The sequence below is a fragment of the Squalius cephalus genome (assembly GCF_949319135.1).
Source record: "Squalius cephalus genome assembly, chromosome: 7".
NCBI classification, from domain to species: domain Eukaryota; kingdom Metazoa; phylum Chordata; class Actinopteri; order Cypriniformes; family Leuciscidae; genus Squalius; species Squalius cephalus.
The window spans coordinates 36,769,145-36,787,990 of NC_137128.1; the positions used below are offsets into that span (position 1 = coordinate 36,769,145).

The 18,846-nt window shown below is 37.8% G+C and overlaps 1 protein-coding gene across 3 annotated transcripts in view; it reads right to left on the reverse strand.

The window, feature by feature from the left end:
- The window catches only part of LOC307160991 (single-stranded DNA-binding protein 2), a 66,765-nt gene extending 51,275 nt beyond the window's left edge, over positions 1-15,490 (reverse strand). For all 3 annotated transcript variants that reach the window (XM_079875409.1, XM_079875410.1, XM_079875408.1), the window contains exons 1-2: positions 15,239-15,490; positions 2,238-2,310 (exon numbers count right to left, since the gene is read on the reverse strand). In XM_079875409.1, the coding sequence (XP_079731535.1) occupies positions 2,238-2,310; positions 15,239-15,294 (129 nt within the window). In that variant the 5' untranslated portion in view covers positions 15,295-15,490. The remainder of the gene's footprint in view (positions 1-2,237; positions 2,311-15,238) is intronic.
- Between the last annotated feature and the right edge of the window lie 3,356 nt (positions 15,491-18,846).

Genomic DNA, 18,846 nt, shown 5'->3' on the forward strand with positions numbered 1-18,846 from the left:
GAGAGAGTAGAAATATGGGGAAAAGCAAACAATTGTGTGAATATGTTGTGTGTTAGATATTTACTTATACAAACAAAAAAATCTAAAGTTATCATTTAAATGTGGACGAACAAATTTCCTGAAAAATGTTACTGTGGCAGTACAGCACAGACTCACAACATCCTGACCAGTTCAAATGAAACAAGTGGATTCAATTTAGATTTTATAGCATTACAGAATAGAACAAGCTTGATAGAAAACGAAATGCTTTTGTAAGTGATGCCAAATCACCACATTAGAAAAAAAAATGTATATTGCAATGCTTGACACATTGCAAAATATAAGTATACATATTATATACACTCCTGGGCAAAACAAATCTATATATTCTAAGCTTTTATTTGTCTTAAAATTTGTCAAATTTAAGCAAATGCACTACTTAAAAAGCCATTGCTGTCTCAAAAAACCAAAGGCAGAATGAAGGTTTTGGCAGAATATTTTGTGGGGAGCCTTTTTAGCTGCTGTATTGGTTCACTGTTAACAGTCATTTAATGCTTTGGAGTACAGGAGAATATTGCAGAATGGCTTGCTTCTCACAAATGAAAAGTTGTTATCTAAAGAGGAATGATCAGATGTTATTTTTCAACAAGACAATGCTCCTTCCCAAATTGCAAAGAACGCAAAGAAGTGGCTTGAGAACAAGTCCATCAGGCTCATGTTTTGGCCTGCTGGTCAGAGTCCAGGTTTGAACCCTATAGTGAATATTTGGTCTCACATTAAACTCAAACGAACTGGTAGCCTTTTTTCAATTACTTTATAAATGATTAGATTCAAGATGAATGGCGTGCTCAATACCTTTTGAGTTTGATTTGGGTGCTCTTCGGTCCAAGGTAGAACATCTAAGAGGCAGTGTAGAGAAGGAATTCTCTGATAGCCGAGGCACTCCTTAATTAAAATGTCTTTATTACAAAAATGACATGTCCTAACTGGACAACTTTAAAATGCCCACGCGTAGCGGCATGGGGCCTTCATCAGGGCATAGTGAAGCAGATAGAAAACAGATAGATAGTTTTCTATCTGCTTCACTATGCCCTGAAGAAGGCCCCATGCCGCTACGCGTGGGCATTTTAAAGTTGTCCAGTTAGGACATGTCATTTTTGTAATAAAGACATTTTAATTAAGGAGTGCCTCGGCTATCAGAGAATTCCTTCTCTACACTGCCTCTTACTTTATAAATGAATAATACAATTTAAAATATCAACATTTTTACGTCTGTCTGTGGGTTTTGGAAATATTTAACCAATGACAAGTATTAAAAAGTGCTTGTGACCAAATCTCGTAACTCCATTGCCTCCTCAAACTGCCAGTCAAACCTCACAACTCCATCTCTATCCTAAATGAAGTGCCACAAGCAGTTTGGAGCATTTCTGCTTATTTACGATACAAGGGTAAATAAAGAATTGTTTCTTTGAATAAGTACAGCAATTTCTTTACTCAAGAAACTTTATATATAAAGGGTGATCTTTTATGTATTTGAGGAGCAGAGAAGAGCGTCTTGGATTTGACCTCGAGTTACAGCCAAAATAGCCTGTGTGTAGCGCTTCATTATAATGTGAGATTTTGGCCAAATGACAGAAAAAAACAACAACAGAAAAACAGGGGGGGGGGGGGGGGGGCAAGCCCCCACATAGCTACAGCTACAATAATCTTCATAACTTTAAGCTGATGAAAACGTGATGTGATGGACTGACTGCCTCAGATGCAGCCGTTGTAATAACGAAAAAACACGACATTCACTGAAAAAAAAATGTCCTAACTTCATTTGAGCTTGATTTTGGTTAATAATTTAATGACACATGCAAGTACATGATCACATATAAAGCCACAATATCAAATATTTTGCCATTTTTAGCTTGTAGTGTTTATATGTAGTTTTCTAACAACAAATTGTGTGTGCGTGCATCCGTGCGTAAAAGTATCACTATACTTGTAGGGTCCAAAATGCCCTCACTAATATAGTGAAACCAGACCACCGATTAGTTAGGTGGCTACTAGTTATAAAGGCTTATAAATCGATCATGCTTCTATTTAAATCTAATGCTGCACATGTTTCTGTGAGTGTCATGTTTAGGGGTCAGGTTAGGTGACAGAAAATATAATTAACCCAATGGAAGTCTATGAGATGTCCTCATTAGGAAAAATTTGTGTGTGTCCGTGTGTGTGTGTGTGTATGTATGTGTGTGAAAATAGAGTCTTACCTCGGAAAGGAAGGTCTGTGCTGATTTCTGGGCCCCAACATGCAACAAGTACTCGTACACGTATAAAGCTAATCTAGAAGAGAACAAGAAAGAAACAGTCATTATATTCATGGTATAACAGACTTCACTGAGAAGAAATGTAAATCTAAATAAACTTATTTCATGAACAATATCAATACAAATATAGTACATATAGACTATTTTACATCAAGTTTGACGTTAGCAAGTTGCTAATGTAGATATTTTATGAAAATCAACTACAAGTAAAGTTCCCAGTCCAATAAAGGTTCCATAAAGTTTAGCATGCTGCCTTAGGGACCATTCAGACAGACAGAACACGTTTTTCGGTAAAAAATGTGAGACGCAGTGCAGTGGAATAAAAAAACAACAACACCAAGTTCTTTTAATTTGAATGCAGCATTTTCAGAACACCTTGTCATGCATGAGACACTGCAAAAAACACAGGACACAAGTGAGCACAATGGTCAAACACATCCGCCTAGTGCATGTTTACATGAAAAACAATGGAAAAGCAGCGCAGTGGATTGGAAAAACACGTTCGGTGTATACAGCCCCTTAGAAGGTAGCTGCTTATGTAGGCAGCTCGCTAGGTTTTAGAACATAGCTATAGACTTTTGGTCCCTAACTTGCTGTCACTCTAGTTTGGATGCTGTTTAAAAGTGTCCGAAAGAAAATCAGTGTTGTTGTTGATTACACAAGTCCACATGCACACACAAAACACCCATCAACCACAGCGGCCGCGTATCCGATCTCCACAGCCCGGTTACTCTGTGAAAAGAACCGAGAGATCAGCCAAAGCAAGCATGGCTGGAGTTGTCACAGTAATCAGACAGCACCATCGCGGTTCTTGTGTTTTTGTCATTTTCTGTATCCATTTATGTCTGTTGTTTAGCCGCTTGGGCTAGCAATTACCCAGCTCCCAGTGTACCGCAGGGCTGAAACATACCATCCCTCTTGCTCCTATCCTTTCCTTTTCTCTTCCATCAGCCATGAGAGAAAATAGCCCTGCAAAGCTCTCCTGGCAAAATTGCATCGAGAGACGGGCACAATTTGGTAGAAACACGGTTTTCGTCTGGATGCGGCACATTTGGGGCAAAAACACTTATTTCCACCAAGGGTAAGGTGATGATGGCATACACAACAGATTGGCTATTGCATGTGGACGTGTTCATGTCCAAATCTGACTTTTCAACACAGATATAACATTTGCTTATTTTATGTAAAATTAAGCACTGCTTGAACAGAAAAGATAACTTAAAGGTATAGTTCACACATGTTCCATTTTTAATACAATGAAAATCAATGGGGTCCACTGTGTTTTGGACCCCATTGGCTTTCATTGTATGAATAAAAAGAGCTGAAACATTCTTAAAAATATCTTCTTTTATGTTCAACAGAAGAAGAAAAAAGCCATACTGGTTTGGGAATGATTAACATGATGGCAGAATTAAAAAAAATTATTAAACTTACCACTTACAGATACAGTGTGACTAAGAACAGGAAATGGGAAACAGAAAACGTTGAATTCAAATTTGTGCCACACACATGAACACCACGGCTCAATGTTTTGGTGCATGTATGCTAACCGTTATTTAAGAAAATTAGCAATCGTGTTATAAACTTTAAAAAAACTATTACCGGTAAAAACATTTTAATTAAAATATTATATGTAAATCTTAAACTAAATGAAAATTAGAAACATTACCTTGGCAACTAACTAAAGCAAGTTTAAGTTGAAACACAAAAATGACTAACTGGGAATGAATTAAAACTAAAACTTATAATTTTTACATTATAAAATTACTAAAATTAAACAACTGAAAATGAAAATACAAAATTAAAAACAAACAATAAATGTTAATAAAAACTATAATAGTATATACATAATACTAAAATAACACTGTTCTGATGGAGCATTCTCTCTAACACACATACTCCAACAACACAGTGGGCAGAAGCGTGTGTTTGTGTGGGAGCAGGAAGCTTTCCCAGGCATCAGCGAGGAGGTGAATGAGTCAGTGGAAAGGAGGCATCCAGGGTGGCAGGCTCATAAATAGCTGAGGAGAGCTCCCTCTGATCAGCCAGTCAATGACTGTGATAAAGTTGGATATGAAAGACAGGGAGGAGATCCAGCGCTCCATTACAGCACAAACACTGGCGCACTGGCGCGGGAGAGTGACCAGAATGACAATGCCTCCTGCCGAGAGATAGTGGTGGGGGGAAGTCAACGACGACCATAAAACAGTGGATGAGAGCGAGAGGTTCAAACAAAGTCCATCTAAAGGTTCTATTGCCACAAAGGATCTACGGAATTAGAAAGTCAGCTATATATATCTACTTGTAAGGTTTTAAAATTAAGCAACACTTTTCAGTTCATGTGACAGGCAAAACAAACAGAAGTAGGTGTGAGAGACAGGGCTCCAGACTAACTTTTTTTTTACTAGGAGCGATGTAGCCCCTGACTGAAAATTTTAGGAGCGCAAGCAGAAAATTTAGGGGCACACCTTAAATCAGCTTGCAATGCAGTTATTCAAATTTCCCCCCAAATAACTGTAATACTGACAAATTATTTAATAATAAATAGACTTAACAATGTGCAGTTTTATTTTAAGTTTACAGGGCTCCAGACTAACATTTGAGGGCAGCAGCACCGGAGCCACCGAGTTCTACAAAAAATCTGGTAGCACTGGGGCTGACAATAAAGCACTAAGTTTAATTTAGGGTGTAGATGAAATTAACTTTAATTATTATCATTCATAATGTCTTAATATTAATTAAAAAGCAAAACAAGTGAAAAAATTGATATTAGGGAGTGAAAATAGCCAATAAGCATCCTACTGTTTACAATGGCAATTTATTTTTATTTTTAAATAAGTGTTTAAATAAGAGTTTTCCTACATCTTAAAATTTTTAGTTTTAGGACAATCTTTGAAGGATGAACAAAAAAAATGTGTTGGTCATCACATTAAAAATAACATATGATATTATAGTTTTGAAGTGCTGCAAAAAGATGTGTAACGTTAGTACTTGTAAGCGTTTGACTATTTCTGTCACAATACCATAGTTATGGTTAGAGTTAATACATTAGCCTAAATTCATGGTGAATGTTGCTGATTTGTGGACTGAAAGCCTTCTATAAGTGTTTCTCCTGGTTTCCACGTCAGCGCTGTTTGATCTGATATCTATGGTTTATAACAGAGAATTCTGCGCCGAATCGGAATGTTTCTCACTGGATCTCGCAGCGATGATGTTATTAATTCTGAGGCTAATTCAATGGATTTCTTCACTGGATCTCCAGAGTCTGGATCTCCTACTAATAGTGTCGCGTGATCGAGATCGGCCCGTGACTGACAAGTTCGAGGCGCTGCGCTGTCAATTATTGGTCCGAACTAATAAACGGTCCGTGAAGCATAAATGAGTAGCGCATTTTCGTTCCGCTTTCATTTTGTTTGCATTCGTTGCTTGGCTGGCAACGTTGTGGTCGCGCCAGCGCGATCTAAATAAATATTTGGTCACACCGGCAGGAATAATAGGCAGAATAAAAAAAAAAATACAGCTCTTTGAAGAAAGATTGTAGTCCCGTGATACACTACAGTACACATTCTATCAGTAGCAGTTCTGGTGCCCCGTCCCAACATACAGTACTGTACAATGCCATGTACTACAGACACATCATATAATGGCAATGCTAGGGTTACGCTCACGTGACATTGCAGTACTTTGCCATCATGAAAGTTTATTATTTGCGTGCATTTTAAAGCCTTGGCAGGTAAAGTTCTGACATAAGCTTTCTGAGCGCGTTCACCCGAAGTGCACGCACACTAAAAGGCTGTCACACAGCGTGTGAGTACTGAACAATGTTTTCTTTCACACCTTATTGCGTTTAAACTGTCAAATACACACAAGGTTTACATTAACACATAGTTTATGTTAACAGTTCGGATGCGTCAGTAGTATGTTGGATCCGTGCATTCGGTCTTAAAGTGACATCATCCTAATATTCCTGTCGGTGTCATTGTAAATCAAAACAACAAATACAAAGACACAACAAAAACACTCACTGCTATAACTTCAGTAGCTTTAAGAATCAGTGTTAATCAGTTTAATTCTAGAGTGAAGTTTTATTTTTAAACTAGTTTTATTTTTACATTTGTTTATTCAATTTCGTACTTGAATGCTACAGAAAATACACCTTCTCTATAGCTTAAAAAATGTATGCACTGTGTCTGTGTATTTCATTTGTATCTTATATTGTATTTTTCCTAATATTTGTCATTTGCATATTTGTTCTTATGTTTAATAACAAAGATAAAATAATAATATTTTGGTCGCATCACCAGTTGGGCTAAATGGTCTAAATTCTCTTTTTGGTTTTGTTACCTTGGCTTGTAAGGCTAAAAAATAGGGCAATTAGTTTGGCTGTACTGCTCAGTGACCTGCAAAATAGTCAAACCAACATGAAAAAGAATAGTTTTTTCGAATTGTGGCATAATTATTTATTTAGCTAAATCCATATATATACACATTTCAAAGCCTTGTATTAAATTGAATGGCACCCATGACACTCATTCAAGCTCCGCTAAAGATCTTAGTCAGGAAAAATGCCATATTTAATTTTACCTGAATGAAAACAAGGCTGTTAAGGGCAGTCCGTTTTAGATGTACACAGTCTATATAATAGCGTCACATATCACAACTCCAGATATATTTGCAATGTAAACAAAGTACGCAACAGTGTGTTCAATTAAACATACAGCACATCGGTCCCTCATAGAAATTTTCATTTGTATAATGACAAATTATAACATGGCATCTCTAAGGACCTTAGTTCTATGTACTAGTGATGCACCAATCATGACTTTTCATGTCTGATTCCGCTTTTTTACAAGCAAATCGGCCAGTTCTGTTATGGGTTGCCAATTTTTTTCTTAAAGCAAATGTATTTGTTGTTTATTTGCTCTATAACAGGCAAACTGGATAACAAGATGCTACATAAGACACCTACACAAAACAAAAACAGCAGACGGACTGAATGAAAATGCAAATGCACTCTCTGACAGTAGGTGGTGCTTATGGAAAAGCAGCAGTTTCTTTGGGTACCGCTGCTGAACACAAAGCAGCGCTTATAAACACTGCTTTATGCAGAGGTAAGAGGAAAAGAAAATGCCATCAAAACTTTTCTGATAGTCAGTTCCCTTCACTATATTCGTATAAACCCTCACCCCCCAACTCATCATTTATATATTTTTCCTCCTATATTTTGAGCGTCGTAAACAGTGAGCTTGCTGTGCCTGCACAATATTTGCTCTGCTGGCACGTCTGTGTTCCCTTCTTTGTGTCCATCTTCGATGTGCCCCGTCTCTGGCCTGTGTTAACATACAGACTTCGTAATATTTCCACACAAATGACGTTTTGGGAAATGATTGCAAGTCCAATATAGCGATCAGTCAAAGTAAGACTATAAGCCATTCGAGTGTTTGGAGCAAAAACCGTTCGGTTCCGATTTATGACCGGTCGACCAGTGCATCTCTACAACGTAACCTCTGTAAGAATAAACAAAAACATGTCGGATATAATTCTACCATGGCATTTTCTCTGTAGAAGTGCATTAAATCAAAACTTAACACATAATGTGACTCAAATGAACCTAAAGTGCAAGAAAACACATAGAGCTCTGAAAACGGTAGTGCGTCATATCCAGATATTTATTGGCTATGAAATAAACTGCAAGAGTCTCAAAATTTAGGGCAAAACACTGGAATTATTTTGTTTTCTGGAGGAAGTAAAAACCATCATTAGGCTACATGTCTCTGACTGACTTACTGCAATGAGCAATTTAGTCAAGACAACTGAACTGTTCCACTTTGCAATTTGCTACTCACTTAGCTCCCTACCTCTCTTACCATAAGCAAGAGTTTAGGAAAGCCAAAGGGGTTCGATCTCTGGGCTTGAAGAAAACATTTAGCAGCTGCTATCTGCTGAAGTATGAGGGAGCGCGAGATGATCTGGATCAAACTGTGGAATCCCAGGAGTGGGCTGATAAAAATTTCATGGAAGGGAGGCCCATGTGATCTGGGTGAAGGAGGGTACTGTGAGCTTTGGTACAGGGTACCAGCATCTGGCCCTGATGCATTATTGAACACCATTCATTCAATTGCGCCTTCAAGGAGAGTTGTCAGGAACATTGAGTGTGAGAGCCAAGAATGGGTTCTCTGGATTCCGAAGGACCGAGCAATTTAAGACATCACAGAGGGATGGGAACAGGGAATTACAGCTGATGGGACGCATTCCTGAGGTGCGGGCAAGAAGCAGCGTCTGGCCTTGCTGTTAGAGCGGACACTACAAGCAATGCTGGTATGCGGCCAAAATAAATTAGATCAAGTTCATTAGATAAGTTAATCACAGCAATTTCAGCCCGCTAACAAGTACATTCTTACCAACAACCTCAATACACATCTATGTTTTATGTTGATACAAAAGTAGTACTTAAAAAGTATAATAAATTTTTTGTAGATTATGGTTAAGTTAATCATCAAAATCAGAAAACCTTTATAATACAACATGAAAAGGCAGATTTTCAGAAAATCGGAATGATGTATGCAACATGTTCCCACAATGCAAGGTGTTGTGGATGGTTTTCAGGACGTTGCATTGCGGTTGATAGGGTGTGATGAGTGTTTTTAGCACGTTGCAATGCAGTTTCTAAGGTGTTTTGAAGGATTTTAGCATGTTGCAATGTGGATGCAAAGATGATTTGAATGTTTGTTTTTTAAAGTATGCATGTATGCTGTTGCCCGGATGTTATGGGTAGTTGTCTGGGCATTTATTTTTAGTTAAGTTAAAAGGATGCTTCACCCAAAAATGACAACGCTTTCATCATTGCGTTTATATCTTTCTTTCTTTTCTTTTGCACAATGCAGAATAAATTTCACATTATTGATTTTCATTGTATAGATAGGAAAAAAAATGATGTTTTATAAAATATCACCTTTTTTGTTTTAGGGAACAAAGTCATGCAGGTTTGGGGATGAATAAATGGTAACATTAGTTTTATTGTTGGGTGACCTATGCCTTTATGTCTATGGGATTTTTTTCATCGTTACATGATCAACCAGGTGAAAATATTAATTATAAATACTAGGACGTTTTCACACCTGACTCATTTGGAGCATTTGTTTTTCAGAACCTGGTCCGTTTTCTCCCTTAGTTTGGGTTTGATTAGGCATATGAACTCGTCAATAGCAATCCGCACCAAAACAATCACCTGAACGAGGTGGTCTCGGACCAATTGAAAACAAACTCTGGAGCGGTTCGGTTGAGGTGAGAAAGAAATCCAACCCAATGGACCAACGAACCAAGCAGTATCATAATTCATAATGGGAAATGGGTTATATAAAAAGCAGCGTGTCTGATTCTGTGAGTGAGCACATTAGTTATCGCAGTTGAAAACCAAATAGCGTGTCCTAATCTTGTATTGCTCTTCTCCGTGCATTGCAAGAATGCTGTCCCGGCGAAGCCTTGATTCCTGCTCGAACTGCATTATAAATTAGGCCTAATATGATTTATTTTGTATTATAGCCTAATTTTTGTCATTTTTACCAGTTAGCACTTTTCATGTTTCTTGCCTTCTTAAAGGCACACTATGCAAGATTTGTACCTTAATATAACAGCTTCAAAATCATTTTGATGGTAAACGAACTTGTAGTAGGGCGAATCATTACGATAGAAAAGCGCGGGGGGGGGGGGGGGGAGGTAGACGCCGCTGGCAAAACCAGCAATGCAAGTTTGAGAGGTGGCGCCCCGACAAATCTCGTGAGAATCACGTCACAACGTCACATACATCAACAATATATGAAGCAGTCTCTATGGAAGACACTAGCACACATTTCAGACGTGAATCGTGGCAGAGTCGATGAAGAAATGAAGAGTGGAAGGAAGAGTGCAGAAACGGCTATGCGTGACTGCCATTTACGACAGTAACGTTAAATACAAGTACTCCACAGCGACTCTAGGGGTCGCTGATTGAGAAAAATGGAAACTGCATAGTGTGCCTTTAAGATGATTCATAGAGCGAACTTGTCAGTCCATCTTAAGGAAACTCTGACCAATAAGAGGAAAGTTTTACGCACATGTGACTTGCATAAACACATTATGGTACGTTTTGAAATGTTCCCTTGTGAAAGCGAACCGAACAAATAAGAAAATGCTACATTGTAACAAAAAAGGCCCTGTTTCGGAACAAAGCAAATGATCTACAGGCCTGAAAACTCCCTACATCACTTTGAAATGAAAAAGTCCACCTTTGCTCAACAAGACGCATAATTTGAGGTTCATGTTCGAAGCACAACTGGTTTAAGAAACGTTAGGCCTATGTGCTGAAGATTGTGATTAAGAAATCTTCATTTGAATTGTATAAGCAATAGTAATAGCAATACTTGCCTTAGCTGGTATAGGTACTGCTAAAAAATAAATATATTCTATTTTATATTTACACACCATTCAAACACATCTGGCTTTACATGCCAGGCTCTCTCATATTCAAATGGATGAGAGCAGGTGTTAATGTATGCAAACCTGATCAGCAAAATCTAAATGGTATACTCTCTCCAGAGGAGCACAGGACATATAAAGAAGCATATTATGGCGATGGGGAGGGGGTGGTAGAGACCTTGTCACTGGCTAGGGCCTCAGGAGCCTGCGGCATGCCGTCTTAAAGCTCAGCCTCCCTGTTCAAATGCCCGAAAAGAGGTCTGCTGGAGGGAATGCCCAGGGGGACAACCCGTGAGTCTCTCAGCCCCTTCCCCTTTTGTTCTCCCTCTGGGAGAAAGTCTTGCCAAACGGAGGTGTTCAGAAGAGCTAACTCCAGTGATGTTGGAGTAGTGCAGTATAGGTGGGTTTGTTTTGAGGCGAGTGAGGTAAAAAGAGCTGATGTTACGGTACTGCTGGAACATAAGGTCTTTCTGCAAAATAGCCTCACCATGACTCCCTGTAGCGCTGTGTGGAGTCTCGAGCGCACTGGGAAGTGGGAACATTAAACACAGGTCAGACTGCTTGGCCTACAATATAATGCAGGTGCGAAATAGTACTTTCATAGTCATTTTCCCCCTTCCTTTAAGAGAAGGAAAAAGGGACAGGTCATTAAAGAATAGTTCACCCAAAAATTTAAATTACCCCGTGATTTACTCACCCTCAAGCCATCCTGGTGTATATGACTTTCTTCTTTCAGACGAATAGAATCTGAGTTAAATAAAAAAAGAAATGTCCTGGCTCTTCCAAGCTTTATAGTGGCAGTGAATGGAGGATATGATTTTGAAGGCCAAAAAAAGTGCACCCATCCTTTATAAAAGTACTCCACACTGCTCTGTACTCCGAAGGCTTGAGGATGAGTAAATCATGGGGTAAATTTCATTTTTGGGTGAACAATCTGTTTAAAGGAGAACTCCGGTCAATTTTAACATTGAGCTAATTTTTTTGTAAATTTGGAGTGCTGTCAGTACAGAGAACAACGACAAAAATCAGTGTTGCCTACACCGTGTTATCCTCTTTTTAAAATTTGCACCCTCTTGACTTCAATGGGGCAATATTTAAACCTGCTTTTAGCTTTTTAACATCCTTGATGTGTCATTACAAGTGCACAGGTCATGTGAGTGATTCCTTCAGAGTGAACACGAGTGAATCTGATTGTCGAGTTCACGCGCATAGGTTTAGTTACCTATGATCACGCGCGTGTACTCGGCAATCGACTACTTTGGACTTCAACCGAAAACAGGATGTAAATACAGGTATTTGCGCTGGCTTAAATAACATCATTTTTATCCATTTCTTTCACATCTACTGCAGTCAGATTCACTCGTGTTCACTCTGAAGGAATCACTCACATGACCTGTGCACTTGTAATGACACATCAAGGATGTTAAGAGGCTAAAAGCAGGTTTAAAACTTACCCCATTGAAGTCAACAGGGTGCAAATTTTAAAAAGAGGATAACACGGTGTAGGCAACACCGATTTTTGTCGTTGTTCTCTGTACTGACAGCACTCCAAATTGACAAAAAAATTAGCTCAATGTTAAAATTGACCGGAGTTCTCCTTTAAGTTGTCTCAAATCAAATAGGAGCATGTTGGATGTCAGTAACATCAAGCATCATGGGTTTCGAATCTTTTGATCAGACATCATGAAAACTGTGAGTTTAATGAATTATTTGATTTGAAAAATGACTCACACAAAGCTATCATATGGCTTCAGAAACAGTGTTATTATTCTTTTGAATTTTCTATTCATCAAAATTATCCTGAAATAAATGAATCCTGTTTTCACAAAAACATTAAGCAGCACAAGATTTCAACATTGATAATAATAAGAAATGTTTCCCATGGGCACAAAATCAACATATTAGAATGATTTCTGAAGGATCATGTGACTCTGAAGACTGGAGAAATGATGCTGAAGATTCAGCTTTGTCATCACAGGAATAAATTACATTTTAAAATAAAAATAGTAAACTAGAAAAAAAAAAAATTTTCATTGTAATAATATTTCATATTATTGTAGTTTTAATCAACTAGCTTAATGTTGAGAACAAGAGACTTTTAAAAAACATTAAAACATTCTTACTGACCCAAAATGATTTTCTAATGAAAACTGAAATATTTACCACCCACCTGCAAAAAAATATATAAAAATGCCACTAGATAGCAATAACACTGGACTGCATTTAACACAGTTCAGCATTTTTAAATGATACTAATACTAGTGCATCAACTTTGGCAGCCCTAAAAAAAAAACTAAAACTAATATAAAAACTAAATAAACGAAAAACAAAAAAAGTCTAACATTAGAATAAAAAAGAAATAAGTCTAAACCACCATGGACTAGTTTCATGGTACATTTACAACGTTTTGGAGCTTGACAGACTACTTATTATGCAACTGCATGGAAAACAGGTATTGGAAATTATTCCAAATGTCTCATTGTGCATTCAACATAAAAATTACCAGCATAACAGTTTGGAATGACATGAGGAAAAATAAATAAGTTTAAGGTAAAAGTAACATTCATTTAAAAGGGTTCGCTCAGGGACGTGACATTTTTCATTAGACATGAACCAAGGCGAGGACAAATCAGCTTATGAAAGCTCCAAAGGAAAATCTCTAAATGTATTGCTAGAGATAAACGGGTCCCCACGTTCTGCTCTCATCACAACAGAGCCCACACGGAGTCCTCACATCAAAGAAATCTGCCAAATGTATGCCTTGAGCACACCTGACATCTTGCCTGAGGCTCTCTGATAAAACCGTCTTTAAACATGAATGAATCACACATAACCGTCCTACAAAGGCACTGTTAGAAAATCATGTTTTCAACCCTTCTATCAATTATTCACCCAGCACAGACGTGCGAGACAAGAGAAAAGGGTGAAAATGACAAGTTCCTAAAAAGTTTTCTGACAAAAAAACATCCTTGCATCAACACTGCCAAACTGAGAATCCATCTGCTCCTTTAGCCAGAGACGGTGCACTTTCGATGGTCCATTTTATAGTGTTTTAATGCTCTGCCACAAGTTGTAATTTAAACTTTTAACTAAGTATAGAAACTCTCGACTACTGAGAATACAAACTGCACAATAAATGTGAGTTCAGCAGGAATTAGGCTGTTTGCTAAGGTGAATCATTCATTCAAGCCATTTCTAGACATGCAGAAGGCTTTTAACATCCATGATACCACTTAACTAAAACGACGCATCTGGTAATTTTGAGTGGTCACTATAGGCGCAACCTGAATTAGAGGTTTAAACAGAACAACTGAAGCTGATCACAGGTGCAGACCCAAGCAACTAGTCAAAAATTACAAGTACGAGAACAACACTGTCATAAACTAGCTATATGGACACTTATAAGCCATCACTGAATTATGATATGTGCTGAACTAAAAGCAACTTTTGGACAACCTTACAAACCAGTAAAGGATTGGCTGCCACATGATTGCTCTGCATTAGATATAGCCGAGATATAAGTTCTCTTTTAAATGAGGTTCCCGCATTTTTTGACCAATGAATTTACACCGACTTTTCCACGACCTTTCAAGTCACAATTACCAGATGAGGATTTTTAAAAGTCATTTCATAGAGAGAGTGCTTTTGAATGCATAATCTAGACAATTCAACTTATTATTGTACAAATGTCTCCAATAAGACCCTCTTACTCCACAAAGACCAATATCTAAGCTGATTAAACATTGCAGAACTTTAAAAACTATAAACATCCCTAAAGAAATATCTGACTTTGTGTGGAAGTCATTCTTTTAGAGTTTCCTAAGACTGTCAGGTTTTAAATGATTGTGGGGAACCATGTTTAAACTACATTGTACACATAATATGCTATAGAAGCATCATTACTTGGATGTCTTTGTACACAATGAAGGCCCTAGCTTATATATTTATTACAACAAAGTCATCAGGACACAATCAATTTAAGAAAACAGACAATTTATGACAACTTAAAGTGGAAGTAATCAATGAATAACAGTAATGAGTAACTCTGTGCGTTTTAAACTCATTAAAAACTACTCACAAACATACTCATCAAATCAAACTATTTCATTACACTAGTTTGTACAGCTGCTCGTGCACGGTTTAACATGGTCTGTGGGATTTCTGTATGTCTCGTGCACAAGAAGCATCAGAGCATCTACATCATGCATTCATTTAAACGAACCCTCCACAAACTCTGCATCTGCATGGTACACATCTTCATATAAAATCTACTACCTGAATGCATTACAAAGTAACGTTAAAGCGAGTACAAGCAGCACGCATAAACACAAACATATCAAAACAGCTAAACGAACACTGCACAAACCCTGCAAATAAACTACTTTGTAAAAGTGTCGCTGGTAACGTTAGCCGTCTCGTGCAATACAGCGCAGACATCAGAGAACGTGCAGGTTTTCACTCTATATGTGACAACGCACAAATTCACTTACTTCTCTCTGGCTTGACTATCGGATGGAACGACAGCTCCTTTCCCTTTGGCGTACATGGTGGACTCTGTTTGAAGACTTTTAACCTACTCAACACCTGTCAAAGGAAGCGGCCAGGAAAACGGTCTATCTCCATAGCTACCCGCTTAGTGTTTTCCTCCCTTTTCGTACATCTCCAGCATTGGCCACAAATCAGGCACAGTTTCTACTGGGGGAACTTGAAACAGTCTACTGGTGGATTTTTTTTTTTCAATCGCTGTTCCAGGATAATGCTCACCCTCCCCTGGTGTGGAGAAAAGGAGGGGCTTCTTAAAGGGGAAGGCAGGCTGTATTCGTCGGATTGTTGTACTCTCCAGACCTGTGTAAATCAAGTGACAAACTTAACTGAAAACTAAAACGTGTAACACGCAGAGCACTATTACTAGATGATTAAATTTGCATTCTCAGTAAAATTAGAAACAACTGTAAAAATGTTTCAGCAATAAATATGTTTATTTGACAAAAGAAAAGGCCAATATCATGTTTGGCTTTAAATCAATGTGACTATGGCTGCATCCGAAATCGTATACTTCCCTACTATATAGTAGGCGAAAAACAGTATGTGACAAAAGAAGTGTGTCCGAATTCACAGTACTCATAAAAGAGTAGGTAAAAAGTACCCGGATGACCTACTACTTCCGGCAAGATTCTGAAGTGTGAATAGACACTTTACTATCCCATGAGGCCATGGGAGAGGATTTATGAACGGAATTGAAGCTGAGGCTGGTAGGTCACATGATTATGACAACATGGCGAATGTAGTACATCCGGATTACATTCATACTACAATCATACTATAGAACATACTTTTTTAGAAGTCATTAAGTAATTACATATTCAAAATAAATACCTACTCAAGAGAGTACGCGATTTTGGACACAGTGATTTGTTTTCCAGGGTCTTTATTTTTTAATGCTCACTCATGGTAGGCAAGTTTATAATATATTTCTTCTTTATTTTTTATTTTATGTTTTTTTGTTTCACTGAAATTCATTGTGACTTAATTCTAAAGACCCGAAAATATCAAAAATCCCAGGCAACAACATAGTGTCGTCCCAGATCCGGCCCACATCTGAGCCGTGTGGAATCCATGTGTACCAGATGTGGGCCGGATCTGGGACTACACTATGTTGCTGCCTGGGTTAGAGTTTAGCTGTGTAATTGAGTAGCTTTTAGTCCAGAAATACACATTTAAAATAAAATATGAAATAAAATATGTTTGGCAGAAATACACATTTAAAATTGTATTATTTGTTTATTTATTTATTCCAGGAAAAATCAACCAACATTTTCATTATTCATTTTGCACTATAAAGATTTCTGATTTAAAAAATTTACAGAAAGTAGCAAATCATGGTTCATGATGCAACTAAAGCCTATTGGCCCTTAAAAAGGGGGGCACAAGCCCTTTAAAGTCTGCATGGAATGAATATCTAGTTGTGAATGCATTTTATATTATGTAACCCTGGACCAGGGATGGGCAGCTTCGGTCCTGGAGGGCCACTGTCCTACAGAGTTTAGCTTCAACCCTAATCAAACACACCTGAACAAGCTAATCAAGGTCCTCAGGATTACTAGAAAATTGCAGGCAGGTGATTTTTTTCAGGGTTGGAGCTAAACTCTGTAGGACAGTGGCCCTCCAGGACCGAAGTTGCCCATCCCTGCCCTGGACCATAAAACCAGTCACAAGGGTAATTTTTTTTTAATTGAGATTTATACATAATCTGAAAGCGGAATAAATAAGCTTTCAGTTGATGTATGGTTTGTTAGGATAGGACAATATTTGGCCGATATACAACTATTTGAAAATCTGGAATCTGAGGATGCAAAAAAATCGAAACATTGAGAAAATCGCCTCTAAAGTTGTGCATTTATGTTCGCGATTGTGCTGCATTCACTCACAATTTAAAAATATATATATATTTATGGTAGGAAATTTACAAAATATCTTCATGGAACAAGATCTTTATTTAATATCCTAATGATTTTTGGCAGTCCAGGGTCACATATCTTATTGTGAATGATTCATCCATATCATCCATGTTTCTTCTTTTTTATTTGATTTATTTTTTGACCTCGTAATGTTTAATCAAGACGTCATAACTTGATCTTCCGGTGAAAGATGGACATCTGTAATCATTTTGTCCACTTAAAGGAATAGTTCACCTAACATAGGACTTAGCTCCTCTTCTCTTATATTGAAATCCTGTTTCAATAGGAAATACATAAAAAATGCTCTCATCAAGCTAATGGCGAATATTAACCAATCACTCCCCACCTGTGTTGTGTTTAGACATTGTAAGACAGAGTTCATTCTGTGGCTTTCGACCACCATTTAAGGTGTAATTAAGCATTAAACATGTACTTAGTTAATATTCCACTTCATAAATAGCAGCCATTTTTGAGTAATATGCTGAGTGAGTAATATGCTGCAGATTTTGTCAGCATGAACACTAAACAAAAAACTAATTAAATGAATCAATAAAGTAAAAATTAATCAATTAAATTAAGCATTTCCTCCTATCTACACACAAAAGACATGTAGCTCATCCTGTTATTTTAAACTCTGTTTCATTGTGTAATCTTATTTGAACTTCCAAAAAGTGACTTGTATTATGAAAAATGCATTTGTCAGGTTCTTGATTTACAGCATGTACTGTATAGGGCACATATCAATACTAGGTCAACAAGGACACCATAGGCTTGTGTAGGACAACTAACCACATCATCTCCATTACACAAGTGATGTTTATCCGGAATGTTCTTCCACGCTCTCCGGCCTCCTTCTGTGGTTCATGAGGCATGGCTGAGTCATGTTTGTGGCAATAGCTCTGGCAACATCTTTTAAATACCAATACATCTGCTTGGCGACATGTTGGATAATATCTATCTACCTGTTAGAAATGAATCACTTGCTGCATTTAAATATAAGTATTGTCGTGAGTGGCTGTTAAATGTTCCTTTAAGATTTTGAAGAGTGGATTGCCAAAGCTGAGGTGATGTTTTCATGCTGTTTTTTTATTGTGGGAAAGACAGAGCCACTGCACAGCTGACTACATGTTTGTTAGGGTTTGCCTCTTCCAGAGAGTGGAAAAAAATTCATGCTGATGACTATATTCCACAGGCGTCTCCCAATGAGAGCGAGGGTAAGAGAGAGAGAGAGAGAGAGAGAGAGAGAGGGCAAGGGAGAGAGACGGAGGGGGAAAGAAAGAGAAAGGAAACGATATAAAGAGAGAGAGATGGAGGGTAAGGTGGAGATAGAGAGAACGCAAAAGATGGAGGGTGAGGGAGATGGAGAGAGCGACTTGGCGAGACACTCTGAGAATAGCAAATACCTGCATTCTCCACCTCTGCAGCAGTACCACAACAATCTGTACTAACAGACCCAAAGCAGCCAACATTTCAAAACGACAATCTTCATCTATCCTTGGATGTTTTCATTTAAAAAAATGTTTTGAAATTTAAATAAGCGTCTACATGAGGATGGGTAGTGCTGCTTGAAATGGCATGTAAAATTGACTTCTGTTCCTAATCATGCAATGTAATGAAAAGTATAAACAGACACACCCGCT